Here is a 27314-nt window from a genome sequence, read left to right on the forward strand (position 1 = left end):
GCCTCAATCAAACCCTGCCACCGTGGAGAGACTCAAGAGGAAGACATGTGACCTGATTGGCTGCCGTGGTTCTTCAATTCCCACTCCGGCTATTACGACACTTGCCTCAGTCGTTTCAAGCTCGAAGGTCACAAGCATGTGCTTATAGTGCCATCTGGTGGTTGCAGGGTTCATCACAGCTAGACTACTGACAGCATCCAACACTGTGGCTTGAGTTGGTAAACCATTTCAACTCTCCTGTCAGTAATGATATTACGACAAACTCAGAGAGGTAGTGAGTATGTTCACGGTATATACAGTACTGTAGTCCAGTGGTTCTTAAAAAAATCATGTCAAGGACCCCTAAATTAGCATGTATTCTGAAAAGGTTTTGTGCATACAAGATATGCGTAGATTTTTTTTAAATAGCTGATGTATATAGGTTTAAAGCAGTTTAACTGATTTCGATGCTTTTTCCTAGGGACCCCCTGGAAACCCTGGGGGACAGCCGGACCCCACTTGACTGAGAATCACTGCTCTAACCAATACAGGAAGCAGAGAAGAGCACAAGATGAAAACTTACCCATCTGAGTCTATGCTGTTGTCATGAACCATGGCTTTGAGAGCATCACTGTTTGCTGAAAAAGAGGAGCAAAAGGGAGAGATAAGCATGCTGTGGGAATTAGGGACAGGAACGCTCCAGTGACTTCCAAAGCAGAGCGCTTATTGAAAGATGGCCGGATCTGATCCTTACTGTAATTGTATTAAATGGCACACTGCACGCCATCACCGGAACTGTCACACAACATATAACCTCAGAGCAACGGCAAAACCCGTTTCTCACCATAAAAAACAGCTAACCAGAATAGAAAGCCTCAACAAAAGCAGAAATTATGTTTTGTGGAAATAGAGAGAGATTAGGGGCATGAATGATAGTGAATATTTAATAAACAGTGCAATGGTATGAAAATAGATTATTCTGCTTGCTCTTCGTGCACGGCAATAAGCAATAGTTTGTGTTCACTTATGCACACACACACACACACACAGCCCTATATAATTCTTGTTCGACAAATAGCTAAAATAACCGATCTATAAGCTCACACCGCATTGCGATGTGATGCATCGTGAGCTTGCAGATCAGCTATTTATTTATTTTTTACTTTAAAAAGGAATAGTTCACCCCCCAAAATACTTTTTTTCTATCGATTAGTCACCCCATGGAGACTTGTATCCATGGATATTTTTAGTTTTTTGTCACATTCCTAAGCCAATAATTTGATGACCAGCTCTCTCTTCCGCTGCACACACCGAGTTTCAAGTCGGTCGGTCTCATACTGTATAGCGTATGTGCACATGACCATATATGGGCATAGCGGTCGGATCTGTGACTCTGGACAACTGGACAACCGAATGTCAGTCCTTGTCCATTTTATGCCCATATATGGAGATTGCTGATGTCATCAGAACATGCCCATATATGGGCATGCTCCCTTTTGTGCCCATATATGGAGCTGACTGAAGATGTGCGATTTACAACTTCACCAAAATGTAAATGTCTGATTCACCAAAATGTAAATGTCTTAAATCAGCTATCTTTGGCTTGTAACGCTGTTGTACAACAGAGTATAAATTAGATTTGAATCGCATTTCAATCCACTTAATGTGGTTCAAATCTGTTCGCAAAAGAACCGTTTCCATGTGTTTTTTTTTTTTTCTGTTCAGACTTGATTAAATCTACCCGATTCCAATCTGGATAGGACAAAACTGAGATTTGGGCTGCCTGTCTGAACATAGCCTTAGAATAGAAGAAGAGAACATGAACAGATAAAGACTTCTGTCAGGAGGACTCCACATTAAAACAGGTTCAGGACTTTACCTCCTATCAGTGAAAGATATTTCTGGGTTATGTGCTAAAAGGGGAACCTTGACAAACTGGGTTCATAAGGCCCCCATAAAATCATCCACAAGCTAAACTATGTCATCTACAAATCTACAGAAAAAGGTGACGTGTCACATCATGTCTTGAAGTTGAACGTTGAAAATGTGCTGTACAACAACAAGTAAAAATGTGCCTTATGAAGCAAGGCCAATTTCCTTGGTAAGTGCACTTATTCCAAAAGGAGCAGTCCTTTCAACCTGAATGTGGCATTTCAACACTTTATCCACTGTCTCTTGACACGAGGCATCTAGCTACATGTATTGACCTGTTAGTTCAAATTAATAGAGAGATCCGCTGCCACGGGAAGTTCATTGGATTTGAGGTAAATGAAGCAGAAGCGTGTGTGTGTGTGTGTGTGTGTGTGCATGCTAATCAACATGACGGCGTCTGAGGCGCTGTGCCTGTATTGATCCTCACTCCTGCTGCCATAAACACTCTCTGTGGTTCTCAAAGTGAGGTACACACTTGATGGGGTTCTAAATGGACCCTTACAGGTCTGTAACCCTTGAGATTTTAAATGAACAAGGTTGAGAACCACTGGTCTAGACAAAAGACTAAATTAATTTAATTTATTAAAATAATAATAACTGCCTGACCTTTAGTTGTTGTTGGGAGTATTTGCCATGTACATTTGTACTGTATGTGAAATTCTTCCTCTACATTTACGCATCCTAACTATTAAAGGGCAAGACCACTTTGCAACTCCAAAAGGTAGACAAAAATAATTGCTCCATTGATTAGAAATTGATCATTCAAAATATGCTCCTCATTGACATTGTACGGTAAAACAGCTCTCAAAGTCACTCTTTTAGCACAAAAATGAACGCAAACAAAGTTGATTCAGACAATATAGAACATCACCAAACCCAGTACTGTTTATTTTTTTTCATAAAAATGTTAACTTCCTGCTGATTTTACTATTTGAAGATCCGGATCCACGGATCCCGTCCGGGTCTTATAAATAAAAATAGAAAAATCAACAGGAAGTTAACATTAAAAAAATAAACAGTACTGGGTTTTGTGATGTTCTATATTGTCTGAATCAACTTTGTTTGCGTTCGCTTACGTGCTAAAAGAGTGACTTTGAGAGCTGTTTTACCGTACAATGTAAGTCAATGAGGATTTTTTTTTTTGTTTTGCCAAAAATACATAGTAAAACACAGAAAAATGTGAATTCTTTCTCCGTTTATTTTTTAACATTGAAGTGAATGGAGCAGCAAAACTTTGCATCGCGTTATCTCCTGGTTCCTTTGTGATAAACGGAAGGAGAAAAAAAACGACCGGGTGAACAGGGGGTCAAACCGGCAACCTGCCCTGTAAATAGGCCTGTGAATAAAATCTCACGACTGAAAAAATGTGTGTGTGACTGTGGTCAAGTCCCATTATGCGATTTGTGAAACAGTGTGAAAGGAGCACCCCCCCCCCCCACACACTAGTGCGGTTTCATAAACAATTAACACAATAAGTAAAATTTGTTTTAGTAATATTGTTCCTGCTGTTCTACAATATACTGCCAACCAGGTGAAGGAATCCCAGACCGAGGCTTTAAAAGGTAGGGTAAGTGATTTGCTTTGGTTAAAATAAGTGTTAAATAGCTCTATATTCTGATAGTACTCATTGCTATAGAGTGTTTGTTTAGTATTAGGAGTCTCCTTGTCTCTCCACCTCTTTATTAAACAGAAAATGCAATTTCATTTCCAATTTTATCCAACCAGGATAGAGAACTCAATCAGGATATAGATTAAACAAGTGAAATTGGAAGTGATGACACTAAGAAATGAGCAGACAAAATTGGAACTGGAACACTATACAAATTAAGCTTAAAATGGGTACTTTCTCCTGATTGGCTGAGATTTTGACACCTACCGAAAAATGTATTTTCTGTTTATTAAAGAGCTAGAGAGACAGGGAGACATCTTTTACTGAAAAAACACTCTATAGCAATGATTACTATCAGAATATAGTATTTGAACCTTTTAACAAAATACTTTTTGTTTTAACCAAAAAATATCACTTACCCTACCTTTAACCTTTGCTTTTATTAAATATCCGAGACCATTAGGGCTTTATGGAAAATGCTTCTGAACATATATGCTATTTTGACCACTCCAAATGCTCTAATCTTTATTTATTTTTAAATAACCGCCTGCGACACATTGAGAGCTTGTAGATCGTCTATTTTCGCTGCGCAACATGCTTCCATAGAAGACATGCTGGCTTCTATGGAATCCAAATGACATCAGTCGTGGCGACGGAGAACTACAGTATGATACACTAATCCATGTATCATACCTTTAAAGTTGCATCGTCGTTAATACACATTAGGTGGAGTTACTGTATTAGGTCATCAGCATTGTCCAGTTCTGGGAAATCAGCCTCTTGTACGGTTATTGTTTTGAATTAGCAAGAATGATGAATCATGATGACGTACAGAGTAGTTCTATGTGGTTTTGTTGGCAGACAATGAAAAAACACTGATAAACAATGGCTATCAGAAAGGTATCTTTAACTTAAAACGGGACTGCTGTGGCCTCGCTGTCCTTACGCTGAACTTTCCAGGTGACAGATGGATAACAAGGTCATGTACACACACACACACACACACACACACACACACACACACACACACAAACTCCTTTCCTTCCTCAGTAGCGTGTGGTATTGTGCTTTTGAAAACCCAAAGGTATAGTAATGAACCAAGGGAGGGTAAATAAGGGTCACATGAGGCCAAGGCTGCCAGCATGGGACATCAGAAACAACAAATGCAGGTCTGCCTTGTGATGAAAACAACCTACACAAATCCTACTGCAACAGGGGGAAAAAAGACAACCACAAAGAAGCATAAATGATAGAAATTGTATCCGACACATAGTTTGCCTATTGCACAAATACGTCATTTGTTATCATGCACGTACTGTACCTTCATTTTTCATGATATAGTGGACAATCTGATCCATGGTGTCGTTGTTGTCACTGAACGTGTCGTTGAACTCTGGAAGAAAGAAAGCACAAAAAAACAACCACACATTACAAAGCATGTACAATAATCATAATTACAATATCCTATACGCTTTGATTAACCTAAAAAAGAAAAAGGAATCAGTTTCTAAAGAGAACACTGATAGAGGCAAAATAGCAGTGGTGGAAAAAGTACTGCCATCTTTTACTTAAGTAAAAGTATAAATACTGCAATGTAGAAGTACTCCGTTACAAGTTAAAGTACGGAATTCAAAATGTACTTGAGTAAAAGTACCAAAAGTAAAAGTACTAAAATGTTTGAAAATAGCAGATCTACAAGCTCACAACGTGTCGCATCGCGACGCGTTGTGAGCTTGTAGATCGCCTATTTTCAAATAGCCTATTTATAAAATAGGGCTAAAGTGGCTTATGTATGTTTTATAATGTCATAATGTATATCTGCAAAGTAACTAGTAACTAAACTTTCCAAATAATTGTAGTGGAGTAAAAGTACAATATTTGCCTCTGAGATGTAGTGGAGTAGTAGTAAAAGTATGGACAATTAGAAATACTCCAGTAAACTAAAAGTAAACTTAAGTACAGTACTTGAGTAAATGTACTTAGTTACTTTACACCACTACAAAATACAGTGACTTCTTCATTCCAATGTCTAAAGGGCCAAGATGGCAATGCCCCATGAAGGCGTTTTGGACTTCATCCAAACTGGGTTGGTTTCAAAGAAACTGGTTTCAGTGTGACAGTATGAGTCATATTTTGTAAATAGAAGAGGTTTGAGGTCCTTACATGCGGTGTGAGACCTCACTGTGAATCTTTAACCAGCCTAGATTTTTGGTAAATCGGCAGACATGTTTGCCTGTTACCTGCGACCACAGCCTGTTACTTTTTACAGTTACCTGTTACTTGTATCACTGTCATGTAGGTATGCACGTGTGTGTGTGTGCGGCTGGCAGCCATCTTTTGTCAAGTGTTTTCTGATCTGCTTAATACATAACTCAGGGGTGCCCAACCTGTGGTGCACAGACCTCCGGTGGACCATTCGCTGGTGGTCCGCGAACGCCAGTTCGCACAAAAATTAGTTTTATTTTAGATAATAATATTCATGGCCATTATATATCCGTCTGTAATATGGCAGCTGCCCTCAAGCCGATCTCTTGCTGCTATGGCCCAGTACTGCTTTGTTGTAGTTGGCCACTTGACAACAGACATAACGATAGTTAACAACTAATTGTAAGGCATCGTGTGTGACTCAAATCGTTAAACCCCAGTCTATTCAGAATCTCAACGAGGTGCATAACAAACTTGCTTTACAGAATACTGACAACATTCCTGCCTTTCAACAGGCATGTGGGAGACGCAATCAAGTCCAACCCAGAGAGATCCTCTATGTGGGGGTCCTATGCGTATAACATTTTGGGAGCCGCATACTTAACTGACTGCCATATCACCAGTATCTTTTAGGGGACTGAAATCAAAGCATGAGCTAAATAAAGCAAAGACAAACACTTACAATGGCAGATCTAATTATGTCAGCCATGCCCAATCAGCAGTTGCAATCATGCTGAAGTGTTATACAGGCATTTTCAGGAATAATTCACTTTTTTGTCCTTCTTCAGGGAAGTGTTATTGAGGCTCCACAGAGTGATTTAATTATGAGCAGTAGTCAGTAGTGTGACGATCGCCAGTACAGTGCAAAGTCATTACTGATGTTGTGCAGTTGGCTAAGTAGCAGCCTAATTTTAGTATTCATCCTTTTCTTGGACTTTTTGCACAAATTGTGCACATGAGACCACTGCCTTGGTGTACAAAGAGGGCCTTCTAATTTTCTAATAAAAGGATATGTCCCGGTGGCACGGTGGCGCAGTCGGTAGCGCTGTCGCCTCACAGCTAGAAGGTCCTGGGTTCGATTCCCGCCGGGGACGCTGTGGGCACTGGGGGGCGTGTCTTCTCCTCCGCGTCATCAGCGCCCATACCCTAGGTGGGGTTGGCGAAAGGGCCTACTCTGTGTGGAGTTTGCATGTTCTCCCCGTGTCTCCTAGGGTAGTTAATACCCTCACAAAAACATGTAGTAATCCTGGTCACTATATCCGCCTCCCCCATGACAGCCGGGGCGCCTGATGGAGGGGAAGGGAACTGGTTGGAATAACGTGTTCCTTCCACGTGCTACGTCCAACCAGGGAAACTCCCCCCTGTCAGGTGACAAGAAGGTCAGTTGGCTCTCATGCCTGAAGGAAGCATGAGCTCGGCCCTGGCCTCCCTACTGTGGGGTGACAGGTGTAATACTGGTGTAGGGCTGGTGTAGTGCCCAGGATCACTTAGGAAATTGGCACCGGGTGAAAAAAATGGGTTACAAAAATCGCGGGATAAAAATTTAAAAAGAAAAAAAGAAAAAGGATATGTCCCATAAAATACAGCCTCAATGATTGTGCAAAAGTTAAATAAATTAAAAAAAACAATTAGATTCTTCTTAGACACATGAGACTACTTATTAATAGCAGATGCATGTTAAATGCAGATAATGTATAGGCTATCGGGGTACAGGAGGCAGGTTAAGAGTTTATAGTATGCAACATTTCAATAATATGACATTTTACATAGTTGCAAGTTACTGCAAAAATGTGTTTCTGATTGGAAAATGTAAACAGCATTAGACTATTATAAGATTCCATATTGGATCAAATCTTTAGTCCTGCTGTGAACCCGCAAGTTCATGTTACTGTAGCTGGAAAGTCACATTAGGTGGAGTTTGAGCTGATCTCCAGGGAAATTCTGGAACAGTTCTACATCCCTTTCCCAGACATCATGACCTCTTTTTGAAATAACCCCCCCCCCCCCACACACACACACACACACACACACACACACACACACACTTCCTTCCACTAGCATGTCCCAATCCAAGGGAGTGGAAACAGGTATTTCAGATGCTCCAAGAATGAGCCTCATTTCCCTGCATTTCCTGTGGATTACTTCCTGAGTTTTATGGTCACTTCCTCCAGTAAACTACCCTCTTTGTTGTACAAAGAAGTATAGCAATTCATAGATGCAAAGAGCAAGAGTGTTGTGATTTAGTCTCCCTTTGTTAACTTGTGATCTTGATCGCTCTCCTCTAGTCGGTGGTTGTGACTGGTCATTCCATTGAATTACTCATCTCATCTGTAAGCAAGATCAGCATGGCGGTGTCACGTGACATGTTCTGAATCTGTTTGACTGCGTGACCAGAGGACATTTGAGTCACGGCTGATACAGAAATAGGCAAGATTGAGACACATGGAGTTCTAAGAAGCAGATGACAGTTGTACTTCAGCAGTGACATCCTGAATACGTTGGACTGCAGTATCTTGATAAAAGGAGAGCACATGGCGTCACAAATATATCCATTTGCTTACATACTGTAGCTTTTACGTACCGATACTGGGATGTGGGTTAAGCCTTGTGTATACTATGAAAGACAAGAGAGAGAGAGGGGTGGAAACCTGATCACTCTGAAATGGGAAAGAGTGGAGTCGAGTGACTGATAAAAAGTTGACTGAGGGAACGCTATAAACACACCAACATTGTTCTAATTTCTACTCTTTTGTTGTCTACACAAAGTGAGATTGAAGGGGCTGGGCTCAAACAAGAGACAGACAGGGAGAGAGACAAATGGGGCTGGGCTCAAACAAGAGACAGACAGGGAGAGAGACAGATGGGGCTGGGCTCAAACAAGAGACAGACACACAGACAGAGAGACGGACAGACAGAGAGAGAGAGACAGAGAGCACAGCAACATTAGCGGAATGGAAAAACCCTGTTGGGTCTTCAGCCACTGTAGTGCTCGCAAGGAGTGCTCATTCAAACAGCAAAAAGAAATGATTGGCATTAGGCCATCTGCCATCACAGCAGCAGCATATTCAATCTATATCACGAGGAGTGCAATGTTTAATGTAATTCAACATTGGCAACCAGGACTGTACATCAGCAGCATGGCCAGTCGTGACTTGACTTTCGTGTTTATGTAACACAGAGGAAGAGAGTGAATAGAGAATAGGCGGTCAACAGACTCATTCTTTCATACTCCTCTCTACGGCGTAGCGTACACACAGTTCTTCCTTCCCCTTCGTAGGCAGTGACGCCTCCCCTTTTCTCATGCCTATGACATAACCCAGGGCAGTCCTGAATCTGCCACCCAGGGAAATACACCTCTACACATGTGAGGAGCAGGCCTGTCATACATATTACATAATCGCCTGATCTCAAGTTTATTTTAGCTAATGGCAATTATTTGTTACATAATTGTTAGAATCGTTTCCAGTCATCTGTTCAAACAGAGCCGGATGAAATAAATGTCATATTTTCTTCCATCATTATTTCTCTTTTAACAACTTTCAACCTGGCATCTATATTATGGGCATTTATGCATTTAGGGCAAAACATAAAAAGAAAATGCTGAGAATTGTTCATACATTTTCAAGGATTCATGTTCCGATGTGCAGTGCCAAAAACACAATTAAATCATCAAACTGCAATTATTTGTATGACAATTAATCTTCCGACTATAATTCATGATCGTGACAGCCCTGGTGACAAGTTGCTATGCCTCCGGACAGCTGTAGGCATAGCCCAACTACTCTCGCTCCGTCTCTCTCACTCCGTTGTTACAATGTAATGGCAGCCTCCCAAACTGGCAGGCAGGCACTGCATATTGGCACCGAGCGATCAGACTAATTAGGCGACTAGCGTGGCTAGCTGATTCATCTGAGAGAGAGAGAGAGAGGAAAACAATACAAATGTAATCTTTGTTTGAGAAGCCAGGAAGCTGCTTTTTGAATCTGTATAATGTTAATGGTATATTCGTAAAATGATCTGCGTCCATCTTTCAGTACTAAAAGGACGCTGCACTGACTCTGTGCTGCGCACACTCCCTTCTGCCAACTGTGGGCTTCAGGGGCCAGATCCCACCCCCGATTAGTGACTCAGAATATGAAATGATGATATGACATGCCTAGGGTTGAGATCCTTTAGGATCTCAATTCGGATCTCAATAACGGTCTGATTCTGGGGCAGCAGTGGCTCAGGGGTAGAGTAGTGGCCAGTAGAGCGGCCGGATTGAAACCGCAAGGTTCCCAGTTCGATCCCGGGCTCCCCAAGAGTTAGTGTCGAAGTGTCCTTGAGCTAGACGCTGAACCCCTAATTGCTCCCGAAGAGCAGGTTGGTGCCTTGCATGGTTTCCCCCCCCCCCCCGATTCCGGATCCCAACGCTAGACATGCCTCACTGATTTCTACACAGTAACATTTTACAGTGTGTCGGCCGCCGCCCGTAGACAGACAGAAGCTCCTGTTCATTACAATAATGTTACAGTAATATGTTGATGACATTATGACGATTTCCAACATTATCTCCAAGTTTGTTGTATGGATAATATTCTATTAGCATAGTGTCTTCAGAAAATATGAGTCCATAGCCCGTGTATGTGCCAGGCCGATGCTTGCCCTCGCAATGCATCATGGGAATTAGAGAAAGGCCGAAACAGACACAAGTGTCTCTGTATCAATATAGATACAACGTAAAATAACGCTGTGCATATACACCATGATAACCATCAACAATTAAATTAAATGTACATCAAACACGTCACAGTGTCCCGTAGGACAAGAGAAGGAAGGAGGAGAAGGAAGGACAAGAGAAGGAAGGAGGAAGATAATGTCAATGGCACTAATAATAATAACTCATACGTCTCTATTACACAGGGCACTGTGGGTGATTCCTCCCTCAGTGCAAGTGTGTACTCCCGATGACAACCTGGCCAGACTTTTCACTCTCCTGGCCCCCAAGGCTGTGAAATGACCTCTGACCTCAGCCCTCAGTCAGGACTGCAGACTCACTCCGGATTTTACGCCACAGTCTGAAAACTCACCTCTTCAGACTCTAGCTGAGTCGTGCTAGGGGGTGCCCTAGCACGTCTCATTCCTTGTATCCCTTCTTGTCACCTTTTGGTAGATGCTAGTTATACTATGCAGATGTAAGCTGGTTACTTAGAACAGTGGTTCTCAACCTGTAGGTCAGGACCCCTAGGGGGGTCCCCACATGATTTTGGGGGGGGTCCCCAAATGACAGTGAAGTGTCAATTAAAGGACTTTTAATACCTTTTTAATACCTAAAAAATTGCCGAATTGTCTAATACAGAGGTCTTCAACAGGGGGTCCGCGACCCCTAGGGGGTCCGCAGAGGTACTGCAGGGGGTCCGCGAAATCGTTGTTTGATTAAACAATATTTTTGATTGAAAAAAAAAACCTTTTTTTCTTATTTTTTTCCCCAAAATGTCAAATTGTCTTTAAACATAACATGAATCCATAGCAAACAGATAAATGGAGGCACAATGTACAATAACATGGTATGTTTATACATATTTTGTAGAGATGTTTTTATTTTGCACACCTACTGGGGCAGGTGCGTATAGGAGCAGGCAATATAAAACACAATTGTATACATAAATATACAATATATGTGGTAGCCCCCCCTACCCTACGAGGTAGGGGGTCCCTGCTCCATCTCCCCATCAGTTTGGGGGTCCCTGGCCTGAAAAGGTTGAAGACCCCTGGTCTAATAAGAAAGAGGCAATACTTTTGAAAATGGCAGATCTACAAGGTCACAACGCCTCGCGTTGTGAGCTTGTAGATCTTCTATTTTCATAATATTTATCTGTGGAACCGAGTCAAACTAAATGTAATGCCGATTATCGGGGTGGGGGGTCCCCAGTTCAAATATGATCATTTTGGGGGGTCACGAAAAGGTTGACAACCAGTGACTTAGAATGTTATTTATTTAGCATGCGGTTTAGACAGATGCTAGGTCTGAGGTTTATCTATCCTAGTTACAGTACTTTGTAGCACTCAATTGTTTTTCTTTGCACTCTACTTATGTGACCACTTAACCTGTCATTTGCCAACTAGGGATCATGCCATTTACTCTGATCTTGTATTTTGTAAGTCGCTCTGGATAACACCGTCTGCTAAATGTCAAAACTGTAAATTGTGTAAATGCCATTGAATAATTTGTTTTATGGGCAAATACTGAACGTGGCTTTAGAGAGAACCTCACCGCTTCAAGCATTAATCCATTAGCTTTCACTTGGTAAAGGTTGAATACTTCTATACAGTTCATTGCCTTCAGCTTTCTGATTCCTACACAGTCAACACAAACTGGAAAATACCACATGGCTATGAGTAGCAGGGCGAGTGGAAGAGCACCTTGTTACTTGATGATGCGGACCTTACACACGCGTATGAGGACAACGGAAAACCATGTGGACATAAGTGACTAACATGGAAGTGAAGGCAGAAGGACTCGCGTGGCCAGACAATATCACTGTGTGAGGGCAATTTTATTTTGCAATGGCAGATTCGTCTTGAACCAGAATAGAAGGACATATCCTTTTCATCTGACAGAAATGAAATCAGCACCACTTCCCAACAGAGATTTGCAGAACCATATTCTAGATTTAGTTACATTGCACAGCTGTGCTTTGAGACCGTGTGATACAGTGCTGAACAGCAGCCGATTTATTGTTGTACTGTTGAGTGCAACAATACAGGAGCTTTTAATCACACGTTATGATGTAGTTATAACATGGGTAGGTGCGTGGAGGTGGTATTTGTTATCATACAATATGTTAACACATGCAGCATGGTTATATATACAGATATCAGTTCCCCCAGAAATCAGCGATTCCACAATTCTTCACAGGAGAATTGCACGGAATCTCCACAGAGGCGCAGAGTCACGTATTGTGCTTGACGTCATTTTGCACCTAAGCAGACAGTACTGCACAAGAAGTGCTGAGAATGCAGCGGACAATGTAGCCTCATATATGAGACTGGTTACGATTCCTGTCAAAGGCCTGGAGTGCTTGTTATAAAAATACATCTAATATGTCAGTTAGACGTCTCAAGACCGAAGTGTGGGAAGAATTGTCCTTTACAAGACAGTTAGACGTAATATGGCAGTTAGACGTCTCAAGACCGACCAAATTCAGCTATATCAAAGCCTGTGTGGAAAGAATTGTCCTTTGCGGTGCCAAAACATGGTCAGTGAATGAAGAGCTTAAGGATCGTCTACTCTAGACTGAACATACAAAAAGCCTTCTCATGTCTGCAAAACCTTTCATGGAGGAACCATCCCTCCCTCAGTTGTTGTGGCACAAAGCAGTGTATACTACAGTATGCAGGACATTGCTACAGAGCAAAAGACCAGATCATCTCAAGAGTTTCTGCTCTGGAGACTTCCCTGCCTATTAACCACTTAAACCCAATGTACTCACAACACGTCGCAACGCGTTGCGAGCTTGTAGATCGGCTAATTTCACAGAATTTTCGCATATTAAGTTTACATGCAGCAAACAGGGCAGGAAATTTGAAAATAAGTTATGAATGTACAATTGTTGAGGATTGTTCTCTATTAGTTGTACCTTGATATGGATCCTTAGACTACATTAAGAAACAATTCATTAAAATAGCTACAAAAGGTCAAAATCTATTTTCCAAGGGAGCCATGGTGTATTCTCTTAGTGCACGCCACACATGCACTCGTCATTGAAGGATGACTCATCTGACCATTTTCCCACATCGCTGTAGAGCAGTATCTATGGTTTTTACACCACTTAACTCTCCAATGTGCATTTATCTTTGTAATAAGGGATTATGCACTGAAATCCCCCTCTGTGTAGTTGTCAACGGACCGTTCTTGCTTAAACAGTCTGATCATGTCCTGCATTGACATTTTCAGTCACCTGAGGAAGTGTTTCTCTTCAGTTTTTCCTTAAATTATTGTGCTAAGGCATGAGCATCAGTCATCCGACCACAATTTCAGACAGACAGACATAGATCAAAATACATCATGTCACTTCAGTCACTGTTCCTATTGAAACACTAGCCAGTTGAGCAGACTTTGTGACTGAAGTGCCAACCATCCAAGTTCACTAGCAGCTACAAAACGACCAAGCATGGCCAGCAACACTGCTGCCGAGTCGCTGTTGAAGTGTTGAAGGGTAGAGTTATTTTGCACAGGGAAATGATTAACAGCGAAAATGTGTTGTTCTTCCACGGAACAGAGCAGGAATTGTGTGGGACTGAAAAGGGGAGTGTGAACATGTGTTTGTTTCACCTGTTCAAGTTAGGGTGGGATCTGGTAGAGGACTGAATAATGCAAATGCCAACTAGACATCAAGTCACTAACATGTAAGGCGATGTTTGGTGGCATTAATGACATGTTCACTGGAGTACAAATTAGAGATGCAAATGATCGATTAATTCATTAATTGATAGTTGATAACTTTATCGATCGATTAACCGATTAATTGATAAACGTTTTTTTAGGACCAAAAGGAAAATTTGTGTCCGAAACCGAAAATGAGAGCCGAAACATAATTGCCTTGATGTAGATAACATTACCGGGCGTCAACGAGCATCAGCTGGTCACAGACACACACAGCTCCCCTCTGCAGTGCTCTGTGGAGTCTGTCTCATTTCTCTCCAAAAGCCTTTGATTATGATGGAATATGATTAAGGATTGCTGTGATTATGGTAAGCTCACATTTCATATCACACACACCATACCTGTAACTTTCACTAGCCCCCCCCAAAAAAAAGAACTCTTCTTTTACAAAAAAAAAAAAATCAATTAATTGAAAATCGATAAATGTAATCGAGTAACCGAGTTCTTAATGGCAGTTAATCGACTATAGATTCATTGTTACCATCTCTAGTACAAATCATTGCCCTGTCCAAGCAAGGCAACAAAGGGCTATGACAAGGATCATATCAGCACCACAGGGGCCATGTGTACAGTAGCCGGACAAGGCTGCCCTCTTCACCCTCTCCTCACCTGCACTCAGCTCCCCGTCACCCTCCTCCAACGCCTCCTCTTCATCGCAGGTCTCGGTGGTGCAGCGGTACCCCTTCCTCTTCAGAATGTGACAGATCAGCACTCCCAGCAGGCCCAGCAGGAAGAAGATGGGCACCAAGACGAAGGCGATGTACTCCGGGGTGGCCCCCACCGCGTCATCGGCATCTGCAGGCTGACCCACTGGAGGAAGGCCAGGGTGGGGGAGAGGAGGTAGGGATACGGGTGGGGACACGGGAGGGGGTAGAAATTTGAGAGAAATTGATTTAACATTAAGTTGGCGAACTCAAATGTTGAAAGTATGGTAAGTCAGTCGCTCCAGATATAAGCCAAGTCAAGTCAATTTTATTTATATAATGCCAAATCACAATACAGGTCGTCTCACGACGCTTTACATAATACTGTAGAATAGGTCAAGACCATATTCTTTAATTTACCAGACCCAACAATTCCCACATGAACAAGCGCTTGGTGACTGTGGCAAGGAAAAACGTAAATTGCTTGTTTTTCAGCGAAGAAAAGATCCCACGCAATCAAACAGAGCAACAAATGAGCAATGGCAGGCTAATAACAATGCTAATAATAGTCATAATAACAGGATAGCTATAGCCGGTGTGTCGGCACCATGCTTTAAGCCCTGGGCTGAGCCGCTGAAGGGGAAATAAAAGGCCATCAGCTGTCACCGGGGTGAAATAATGGAACATGACAGGTTTTTCATGTTCCTCCCCCGACTGCATGAAAAGAGTCTTCTGGCGTGTCTCTCTCCCTTAGCTCCAGTTCCACCTGACTGACTGACTGACTGACTGTCTGACTTTCTGACTGACTGTCTGGGTGCTTGAAGCTTCTGAGTGTAGCTGTCATAATCTTCTATAAGGTTAGCTGACTTCACCATTTCCCCCATTCCCATCACGGCTTTGAATGGGTGGAGGGGGGGGGGGATCTGACGTTTGACAGAGCTGCTCAGTGGGACAGACTTTCTCACAGCTGAAAGTGAGAAAAAGTCAACATTAAAAGAGTAGTTCACCCAAAACATTACTTATTTTCTATCAATTAACACACCCCATGAAGCCTTGAATTCATGGATTTTTTAATATTTTTTTGTCGCATTCCTGACTGAGCCAATAATTTGATGACCGGGTCATCGGTAAGTAGGAGACACAATCGAGTCTCCTACTGACCAGCCACCCGGTCATCAATGTATTGGTTTAGGAATGCGACCAAAACAAAACAATCATGAGGAAAAAAAAGCTTCATGGGGGTGTGTAATTGATAGAAAATAAGTAATTTTGTGGGTGTACACCTTTAAGGCAGAGAAGACAGACAAGATAGAGGACAAGAAAAACTTTGGCTGCAACTAATGATTAATCTGTCAATTATTTTTGCAATTAAGACTATAAAATTATGGTAGAATAACATCATAAAAAGACTTGAAATTGCTTAATTTCATTTTATAATAGATGTGGGGGACAGGAATGTTGTGCATTTATAGATAGATGGAACAAAGTTGTAATTTTGGTGAAATGTTTGATACATCACAAAAAATTATTATTGGATAACAAAAAAAATCTATTTAAATTTCTATCAATTGATAATTGAAGAAATACCCTTAGGAAGAAGAAAAAAACACAAACACACACATAGTGAAAGCTATAGAAAGATGGAGCGAGAGAGCGGGCCAAACAATCACTGAGGAGGAAAACACTGAGGAATAGTGTGTGGGGAGATAATTGAATTGAATTGATAGAGAGAAAGTGGACGGAGGGGGGGGCAGCCACTGTCATTGTCACCTAGCAGACATGCCGATTCAGAGGATGAGCTGTAATGCCTGGAACTTACCACCTCCACTTTCTTTCATCAACCCGCTAATTTCATGCCACCCCTTGATTTCTCTCACTCAGTTTTCAGTGAAAGAAAGAAAAAAAACAGAGATAAAAGTGTGTGTGTTGCAGGGCGGTGGGGCAGAGTTTATTAGGGCAGTTGAAGGATTACTAATTATTATTAGATATTGGAACCTCAAGGGTCCATTTTTACACTCCGAGAGTTAAATTGACACTCAGGATTTTGCATTGTGTGTGTCCTTGGTGAGTGTTAAGCGTGGGAGAAGCATGCCACACACAGGTTATGCCTGTGTCATACACTTAACTAAAGATAAACATGCATGTGGCGTTTTTGTTAGTGCTGACATTTACAGTATAGCAACTCACAGCTGTCCACACTCTGTAAAATGTTGAACAGACACTAACAGCGTCCATATACTTATCATATGTACACAAAATAGATCCAGAGGGGCGCCAATGTAGACGTGGATGAAAAATCTATTCAGGTAAAAAAAAGTCATTATCTCCTGATTTAAAAATCGATTATTTTAAGCAAGCACTGAAATTCATTAAATGACCGTGGAGCCTATTTTGTTGTGTCATTGGTATCAATAGAGGCTACCCAGTACCTCTGGGTGGTTTGATGCTAAACACAACTACATCTGGGTGGTTTGATGCTAAACACAACTACATCTGGTCCAAACTATGCCATGCCATCCGTGTTGATGAATTGAACACATAGGACCGCAATGGAAACAAGTCCCCAGCACTTTTTTATGTTATCCTTTTAGCCTAAATGGCTGACTGTACCTCGTGCGGTTTACATTTCTGACTAATAAAAGTATTCAATCAATCAATGCCATGATTTAGTGTACCTTGCACAAACTGTATAGACATCGGTCAACAAACTGTACACACCCAATGCAATGACCATAAACCGTCCCACCTCACTGGATGCATTTCTTCCTGACCCCATCCCCCCCCCCCCCCACGCACAGACTTTAGAGTTTAGACCCACCCCGATACTGAAGAACACCAACTCAACACTTGCGTATTATTACTGTGGATCTCAAGTTTCAATCGACATTTTGAACAGAGCGAATGGGTTGTGAAGGGCAAAATGCAGCCTGTGTGACAGTGACCCCCACGGTCAGCTAAACCTAGCTTCCCTAACTTTTTTGATGTTGGTTCATCACGTGATACATTCCAGCAGTACACACACACAATAGAGCCTTTGTGGGGTTTTTCCTGTCAGCAGACACCGAGTGTGTGTGTGTGTGTGTGTGTGTGTGTGTGTGAGAGAGAAAGTTACAGTGTAGGGAACGTATAACACATGCCTGTGTGTCTCTCTGTATATTGAAGAGTCTGAATAAAGAGTCTGAATAAATGCGCCTTCATGCTTAACATGTGTCTCTATGCACACAGGCACATTGTCGTAAAGCCTGATTGACCACCGTGATAAAGGCCATTGTTTGTCCAGAGATCGCCCCATGCTCACTCTCCTGTACGTCCATGAGAGAGACCCTTAACCCATTAAGACCAGAGGCCGATTCTACAAATGCCTTCTAAAAATCAGTAGTTTCTCACACAAAAGTAGCCGATGTACAAGCGCGCAGCGCGGCACGAAGTGACGCACTGTGAGCTTGTATATCTGCTATTTTTGAATAGGCAACGCAAACATTTCCCGGTTTTATTGGGTTAAGCTACTCTAGTAACCACAACACCGATGGACAATCCTTGTCGTCCCCTTCCGATCCCATACTCCCAAAGTGTTGTTGCCTTTTATAACCTTTTATAACGTTATGCCTTTTATAGCTTTATAAAAGCTATAAGTTGTATAACTTTATAACTGTAATATCTTATCAGAACTATATTAACTGATATCTGGCAAACAGCAAACTGACATGCAGAATCAGATATCAGTTGAATATGGTATTGGCACAATAAATTGTAGGCTATACAGTGAGGGGGAATAACATTAATTGTCTATGGAGTAGCTCCAGATTTTATTTGTATACATATACATATACACATTGATCCCAATTAGTAAAGATAGCACTCAGCATCAGCAATAGGATATATGGGGCCAAACATTATGTCAGCCAGATACGGTCTTTCACAATTATACAATGCCTCAGTGTACCTCCATACAATGTGTCTTTATTTATTGGACAGACAAATAACGGGTTAAGTGGGAAGTTACAGAAAGATAGACAGGAAACATTCCTAGTAGCTCATTTTCCCTAACACCGCTGAAAGAACAAATAAATATTAACTATTTTTGGGAATCAGGGTTCTACATTTTTAAGCCACAGTTGTTCAAGTTCACAAACACTGATTGTGTCAAAACTAGCCGTAGCCAGGTGAACAGCATCAGTTCTGAGGTATATAATATGAACTTTGCCGTCTTCTGTTGCAGAGGGAAAGCTGTATAAAGCGCTGCACGTTAGTTTTATTTCCTGAAATGTTATTGTGATTCCGCCTGAGAGCAGTCCTCTCGAGATATCAATGTCTTACCACAACCAACCTCTTCCACAGGCCGATGTAAAATCAATCTCTGCAAAAGCCCTTCAAGTATAAGGATTCGGTAGGAACTGGAAAATACCCGAATGCAATCACAACCACGAAAACTTGGCTGTCACACTGGTTTATATAGATGCGTCTTAAATATATTCCCCACTCGCTTCATTTGCTTTCCTCACCCCAAATTTTCTTCTGATCTACTCTTCTCTTCTTCTTCCTCCCAATGCTGTGATTAATAATAAATGACAGTGGTTTTCACTTTGTGTCATGTACCCTAATGTATGTTAAAGCAAACGTGTGAAAAGCTAAGGCTGATTGGCTTAAGGAGGATGCCACTTTTACCAGTTGCAAGGTCACAAAAAAGGAAGTTAACATTCCTCTCTGCTGTAGTGCTGAATGATATCAGCAGGAACATTTATTTCAGACATTACATAACCATATGACTGTTTATGTCTTTCAGCTTCTTTTTCAGATTTTATTTTTGTTTAGGGATTTTCCCGCCACGCTGCCACTTAATAATTAGACAAAAGGAGAAGTCAACTTATAATGAAATCCTTAAATGGTTGGTGATTATATGGTTGACGATATAACTTGTTTTGAATCAAACCTTTTGTTCAAGAATTGACTTGAAAGATAGCAAATCCTATATAAAACTGTCCAAGTGTCCATACCAGTGAGTGTTTCAACGCTGTGCCTTTCAGATTTTCCATTGCCAAACAGATTTGGCCGAATTATATTTTTGGGCTATTTCACGTACTATTGGGATAGACACAACCTTTCCTTACCAGAACAGTTACTGAATGTTCCCATTTCACTTTGTAGTTGGTTAAAAACAGTAGTTTTAAAAACAGAAACAGAAACAGACACACACACACACACACACACACACACACACACACACACACACACACACACACACACACACACACACACACACACACACACACACACACACACACACACACACACACACACACACACACACACACACACACACACACACACACACACACACACACACACACACACACACACACACACACACACCTAGGTTGAAATCCTGGTGAATAGGTAACGCGGTCTGAGAACGGAAACTGGTGGCATGGCCGAGGAAACCTATCTATCTATAGTCAACATCTGATATGTGATCATTCCGTGGTTAATTAGCAGGCGGAGATACGACCCCTCTCACTCACCTTACTATTTGCAGCCCCAGCTTTCACTCAATTATAGGGACTAAATCCTTCCATAGACTGTTCTGTAACCCAAGCTTTCCCTCCAAGAGGGGAGTGGCATGGGATGGCAAGTTGGAAATGTATTGAGTGCCAATTTGTTGTGCAACTACACGGTACAACAACAACAAAAAGGAAAAAGAAGCGTGCTTCAACTTGAGTCTACTTCTTAATTACATGAGCCCTGGGGTCCCTATACTGGGCATATAACATTTGGCAAAAATTGCCAAACATTCAGCGAAAATAGCAGATCTACAAGCTCAAAACACGTCGAATGGCGGATATTTTTGGAGAAGAGATTTGGTGGTGTAGAGGGGAAAAAAGGAGGGGACCAAGTACAGACCCCTGGGGGACCCCGGTCCACAAAGTGTATAGGGTTTAAGTGGTTAAGTACAGGACTACAAAACTCCAACACAACAGTCAAATTAGCCTACATGTTTTGTTTGCATACTGTATATCCCTGCAGTTCATCACATGGGCCACAGTATAAAAGGCCACCATTAAATCAGTTGTAGGAACGATATTGGAAAGATTTACATTGCAATGTTTTTGTAATATATTGCAATGTAAAAAAAGCAGGAGTTAATTTCACTATGCAGATCTGCATATACAGTAGGTAGCTTAACTTGAGTTTGGAAAGAATGTATAGTAACCATTCTAGCAATGATTAGGGTGATATTATAAGACAGGTTGTTCAATACCCTGGTTGACTCAGCAAGCATGACACACCAGTGAACGCAGAATGTACAGTAAGTCTATGACCACCAACCAAGTCATCATATCAATCAGATGGACTATAACGTAGATTAGTCATGAAAAATACAAACCTTGTAGTGCTTGTGTAGGCCAGTGGTTCTCAACCGTTTCTGGATCAGGGCCCACTTGAACATTTGGAATGCCTGTTTGCGTGCATGATGTTTATTGTAATGATCAATCAATCGCGTTCTGGCTTGGATCAATGAAACTAACTTAGTTAGTGAAGGTCCCATCTAAAAATGTTTTCTAAAATCTTGTGTTTTGCCAATTATTTGGGGTCCCACTTGCCGTATCTTCACGGCCCACCAGTGGGGCCCGACCCAGAGGTTGAGAATCACTGGTTTAGGCTGCATGGTGGAATTTGCAATGTCGATGCTGAAACAATAACAGTGCAGACTGTCTGATTCACAGTGCGGTGCACGTTGGCAGTGTCACATTACAGGACAACAGAGATGCAAACCGAATGTCCTGTATAGACCAAACTTTCGACAATCCAGAACACTGCCGAGTTATCGAATCTGCAGAGTACAATCCTCTCCTGCTTAGACCCATTACATTCACCACAGAGATAACATTACTTTGACCACAACGACAAACCACTAGAAAAAAACAAAAACCTGCAGCCTGGCAGAGCAATTCCCAGTGTTAATTTAACCACTTTCAACTTGGCATCCCCATTTAGGGCGTGTCATTATCGGCAAACGTTGTCAAAAATGGTCAGAGACAGCAGATCTGCTGTACAAGCTCCGCTTATACAATGCATAATCTATATTTCACCACACAAAACTGTCATGACGAAGTATAAAATAGAGGTTAACTCTGTCCCATAGGGGCGGCCATAGCTGAGTGGTTAGTGAGCCCGCCTAGGGAGCCAGTGGCCCTGGTTGCCCCAGGTACGATTCCAGGCCACGCCAGCATATGTGTCGATGGAATGAAATTTGTCCCTGAGCAAGACTCTTAACCCCTAATTGCTCACAGGCCCTCATTGGAAACAAGCCCGCAAGGACTTTCATGAGCGTCCTGTTAAAAGGAATTATCCTTACCCATTTGGGTCAATTTATGCACTCACAAAGAGTTAAATCAACTTGGAGGATTTTAGAGGTCTTTATTTTTTTACAAGAACAGATGCTCTTCAGTCATGGCACTTGATTGAGCCCGTCTTGAACGCAACTCCACAACACAAGAGTTGGCTTGGTGGATCAGTTCATATGCCAAGTTAAGATTTGGCATACATTACTTACACATGGATATTACTGGATGTACTGAACTGCATTTCTCTAGACCACTTGATATCGATTATAATATAATAATTAATATCATAATAATATATGAATTTAATATCAGCCTTTGCGAAATCAAAGTTACTCTGAGACAAATTTGCATCTCGACTCCAGTCAGCCTGGAGTGGTTCTCAAACTTTTTCATATCAAGGACCCTGAAATTGATACTGCATGTGTTGCCGTGGACCCCGGCCCCACCTGAAAATATTTTGTGCCAGCAGGGATCCCCATAAGAGTTGTCTTGTTAAGATTTTTCTAAATTATTAAAAAAAAATCTTCACTTTTGTTTTAAATAGCCGATCCACAAGCTCACCCACATCCCGACATGCTGTGAGCTTGTGGATCAGCTATTTTCGAATACCCAAAGTATAAAATAGGGTTTAAGTGGTTAAAAGTGGTTAAACTGATGCTATGTCTGTGTGTGTGTATGTATATGTATACAAATAAAATCTGGAGCTACTCCATAGACGATTAATGTTATTCCCCCTTACTTTTACTATATATATATATATATATATATATATATATATATATATATATATATATATATATATATATATATATATATATATATATATATATATATATATATATATATATATATATATATATATATATATATATATATATATATATTTTATTAACTCATTTTGCCATGGGCAACCCTTGGAACCCCCTCAACGTCCCCGGGCCCCACTTTGAGAACCACAGCAATGTCTATCTTGGCCACAAGTATATGTGAGCAGGCCTGGTGTTTCGGGCATCAACTCGCGAGATGAGAAACGGTAGAAACTAAGCAAAATAACTTCTTTTTTTTTTTGGCTGATTTTCGTTTTTTTCCATATTAACACAGTTCGAATGTCGAGCAAGCTTTCAATCCCAACAGATATCCGTTTTAACGTCATTAAATGGTTAAATTTGTATAGTAAAGTAGGCTCCTATTCTGCTAGTCTGTGTGCCTGTTTGTGAGTCCTGTGGGCGGAGAGTTTGGTAGAGAGTTGCTAACCCGAGAGGTTTCGATTGGTCATAGCTAGGCATTGTACTCCGGTTACAAGCCTAATCCCCGCCCATCAGTTTCGCTCCTCTCTGTGGTGGTGTAAAGTTACTAAGTACATTTACTCAAGTACTGTACTTAAGTACAATTTTGAGGTATTTTACTTTACTGGAGTAATATCCACTGGGTGAATATTCAACCTGAGGCTGAAACTAACTTCAACACGGTGGACCCTGGTCCAGAGCGTTAGTGAGTTCCCTCTAACGCCCTGGAAGACTCAAGAGTAGTGAAAATAAACAAAACCATTTCGCTACTCACTGAAACAAAGGCTGTTTTGTGTTGTTGAAAGTCTATTCTCGGAGGTGGGAAGCCTCTCAGCACCCCAGCTACTCTGTAAAATACACTTTTTGGGCAGAAAATGTCCGCAAGACGGAAATTATTTTTATTTACTCCACAGTGCCCTCTACAGATTTGGTTAATGATAAGTTCAAATTGTCCAGATCTGTAGAGGGCGCAGTGGAGTAAATAAAAATTATCTCACTAACGCTCTGGACCAGGGCTAGGAAGCGGCCAGTATTGCGTTAGTCTTTTTCGGGACAGAATCTAGTTGTATAAACAATATAAGATTGTAGCGAACACAGCAGCTAGGTGAGGTCAGCCCCAGCTAAACAACAGGCCGCTCGACGTTCGTATGAAAGTATTTCACTGAAGATGTGGCCAAAACAACAGTGGAGTAACGAGGCTAGGAACTTTAGCATTGTTAGCTCGTCGCCAAGCGTCATGGCAGAACGTACACCTGGTGTTTGCATTTCTCCATTTACAACTCGTACATCTACATAAACGTTCAGATTTCAAATATAAAGTTCTTATCTCATGACCACGGGTGTTATAATTATGTACGGGCCCTCATAAGTACCCGTATCTTCCGTATTGTTAAATAAAAAGCATTTTGATCCGATTGATGGCCATCTCCGTTTTTTTTTCAACTACGCGGCCGTATCGGTTGGGGGGGGTATTGCACTCCTGATACGTTATAACTCTATGAGATAATGGCCGCCGATCGGATTAAAATGCTTTTTATTGAACAATATGGAAGATACGGGTACTTAGACCCACCCGAAGTGAATGGTAACATCCGTTGTCATGAGGTAAGGACTTTATATTTGAAATCTGAACGTTTCTGTAGATGTACGGGTTGTAAATGGAGAGTGCAAACACCAGGTTGGAGTTAATCCAGGACCTAGCTTGTGCGTGTCTTTATCATTAGTAGGTAAACCTCGACTATAGTCGACTACCAGTGGGTCAAATTTAGTGGTGGAAGAAGCACTTGGTGGTAGCAACACCACAATATAGAAAGTAAAAGGCCTGTGCTCAAAATGTTACGTTCAAGCAAAGTAAAAGTACAAAAGTATTGGCATCAAAATATACTTAAAGTACCTAAAGTAAAAGTACTCAAATGTTTGAAAATAGCTGATCTACAAGCTCACAACACGTTGCAATGCGCATTGTGAGCTTGTAGAGCGGCTATTTTCAAATAGCCTATGTATAAAATACCTAAAAAATGTACTTAAGTACAGTACTTGAGTAAATGTACTTAGTTGCTTTCCACAGTAAAAATCCGAAAATGGGGGAGTGGTTAGAGGAGTGGCTAGGTTGAATAAATTACCCATTGTTCACGCCCATTACCTGGAGCTGAGAGGTGCTAGAAAGTGGAAATTCTTTACAAGGGATTATCTCAGTTTAGACTATTAAAGATGACAAGATTCAAATGATCACATCTTCTTCAAATGTGTTCCAATTTCAATGAATGATACATCATATGAAAGCTTATATTCTGTACTTCAACAATCTGTAATAAAATGAAAAATGAAAAATGCCCCCTTGCTGCCTAAAGCACTGTACCCGCTCACATATACATGGAGCAGCTGTAGGCTACATATACATTGAGTCTTGAGTGCCTATTTGGGCACATAAATTCAAACAATGGAATGTAAACAGTCAACACACACAAACACGTGTAGCGTATTCTAAGCTCACAAAAAAAACTGGAAATCAGCTCTAACTATATGCAGGAGTAGTTATAACCCAAGATTTATTATATCACTGAAGATGCTTTTCGAGGACTATATGGTCTAATTTGCCAATCAGACAAGATGCACTACAGTTGACTTAAAGATCTTCTTAAAGATCAAGTCTTCTTGATCTACATAATTTAATACAGTAGACTAAATAGCAATAGAAGAGGCGAGCTAAACTCTGGACATGAGGGCGTGATCGTGAAGATCTAGGCCAGGGGTTCCCGAACTTTTTAGCTCAAGACCTCAAGACCCAAAAGAGAAATGAGATATATGCCGGGGACCTAACTCCTTCTCCTTCTAATATAAGGCTATGGACCAGAGCTACCCAAACTAGTGAAAATAGCAGATCTACAAGCTCTCACTGCATTGTGAGCTTGTAGATCGGCTATTTACACTACTTCTTAAACATTTGTTTTCTAATTAATGGAATTTCTTTGATTTAAAAATATATATATTTGCTTTAAAAAAAAAATATTAAAAAGAAAATGTAGGAAACCAAAAATTAAGGAATATTTACTCGCGACCCTTAAAATGTGTCCGCGACCCAAATGGACCCAGTATTTTGGGAACCAGCTGTATCTAGGCTACTTAAATCAAATCATACTGCTGCTCCGTACAGTTAACTTTTGCCGATGGGAAAATGTGTGGATACAATAATAACTAAGATGCAACGTATCTGGGTCATTTGCTTTCGCTCGGAAATAAGAGGAAAAGTGTTCAACTTACACGTTACAACGCGTGTGTCCGTTGAATCGCCCATTGACGGTCAGAAGAACGTGCCTGCTGCTGCTGCCTGATGTCTGCTGATGTTTTGACAAGTGGCAGTTTGAACCATTGAACACTCAACACACTGTAGTGTACAGTCACCACCTACGACTGAAGTAAATAAGAGGGAAAAAAGGGGAAAAAAATAAACTACACAGTACACACCCATTTCCTCATTCTCACTAAAAACGGATACGCCCTGTCCTTAAAGGAGTAGTTCACCACAAAATGTATATTTTCTATCAATTACACACCACATGAAGCCATAAGCCTTCGTGGAGTTTTTTGTCGCATTCCTAAACCGGTCATCAAATGATTGTATTAGGAATGCGACAAACACTAAAACATCTCTATGAATTCAAGGCTTCATGGGGTGTATAATTGATAGAAAATAAGTATTTTTGGGGGGTGAACTGCTCATCATTGTTGCCTCCTAGTGGTTCTCAAACGTTTGCATAATCTTAATATGGACCCCCCCCCCCCCCAAATTAATATGTATTAGGCAGCGGACCCCCATTTGAAAATAGTTTGTGCCATGGACAGTGCCCAATCCCATACAAGATTTCTGTTGTTATAAAAACAACACCATGAAAAAAAAGTATTGAACATTTAATGTTCAATACTTTTTTTTCATGGTGTTGTTGGGGGCTGGGGCTGGGGCTGGGGGGAGGGGCTTTATTTTTAAACACCCCAAGCTAGGCTATTATATTTCTTATTTCATGTAGCCCATGAACACAAGTTACACAATAATGCAACAAAAACATGTAAAACTATACACCACAACAAACAAATTAGGCTATCAATTAAAGCACTGGCAGAGTCGAGCCCCAAAGCACTGCCTTTAGTAGGCTTACTTACTTGATACTTAAGTTGAAGACATAATTGTAAAGAAAGTTGCCATCCATACAGAAAACACACTAACTCAGTGGTGGCATGCATTAGGGTCTAATATAACTTTTCGCCACCTCCAAGGCCAGGGGGGGGGGGGGGGGGCAAACTACAGCAGGAATGTGACGAAATCCAGGACCATGGACAGTTCCTTAGTGGCAACTGTGGCATAGCAAATTTGGCTAATAATTTAGCCAGGCCATA

The 27314-nt window shown here is 41.2% G+C and overlaps 1 protein-coding gene across 1 annotated transcript in view; it reads right to left on the bottom strand.

Annotated features, from left to right (window-relative positions):
* Positions 1 to 26325, bottom strand: part of rell1 (RELT like 1) — a 40947-nt gene extending 14622 nt beyond the window's left edge. The window contains exons 1-4 of the mRNA XM_080452142.1: positions 26184 to 26325; positions 14760 to 14960; positions 4842 to 4913; positions 563 to 617 (exon numbers count right to left, since the gene is read on the bottom strand). Of these exons, the coding sequence (XP_080308268.1) occupies positions 563 to 617; positions 4842 to 4913; positions 14760 to 14960; positions 26184 to 26217 (362 nt within the window). The 5' untranslated portion in view covers positions 26218 to 26325. The remainder of the gene's footprint in view (positions 1 to 562; positions 618 to 4841; positions 4914 to 14759; positions 14961 to 26183) is intronic.
* Between the last annotated feature and the right edge of the window lie 989 nt (positions 26326 to 27314).

The sequence above is a fragment of the Gymnoscopelus braueri genome (genome assembly GCF_963280865.1).
Source record: "Gymnoscopelus braueri genome assembly, chromosome: 15".
Classification (NCBI taxonomy): Eukaryota; Metazoa; Chordata; class Actinopteri; order Myctophiformes; family Myctophidae; genus Gymnoscopelus; species Gymnoscopelus braueri.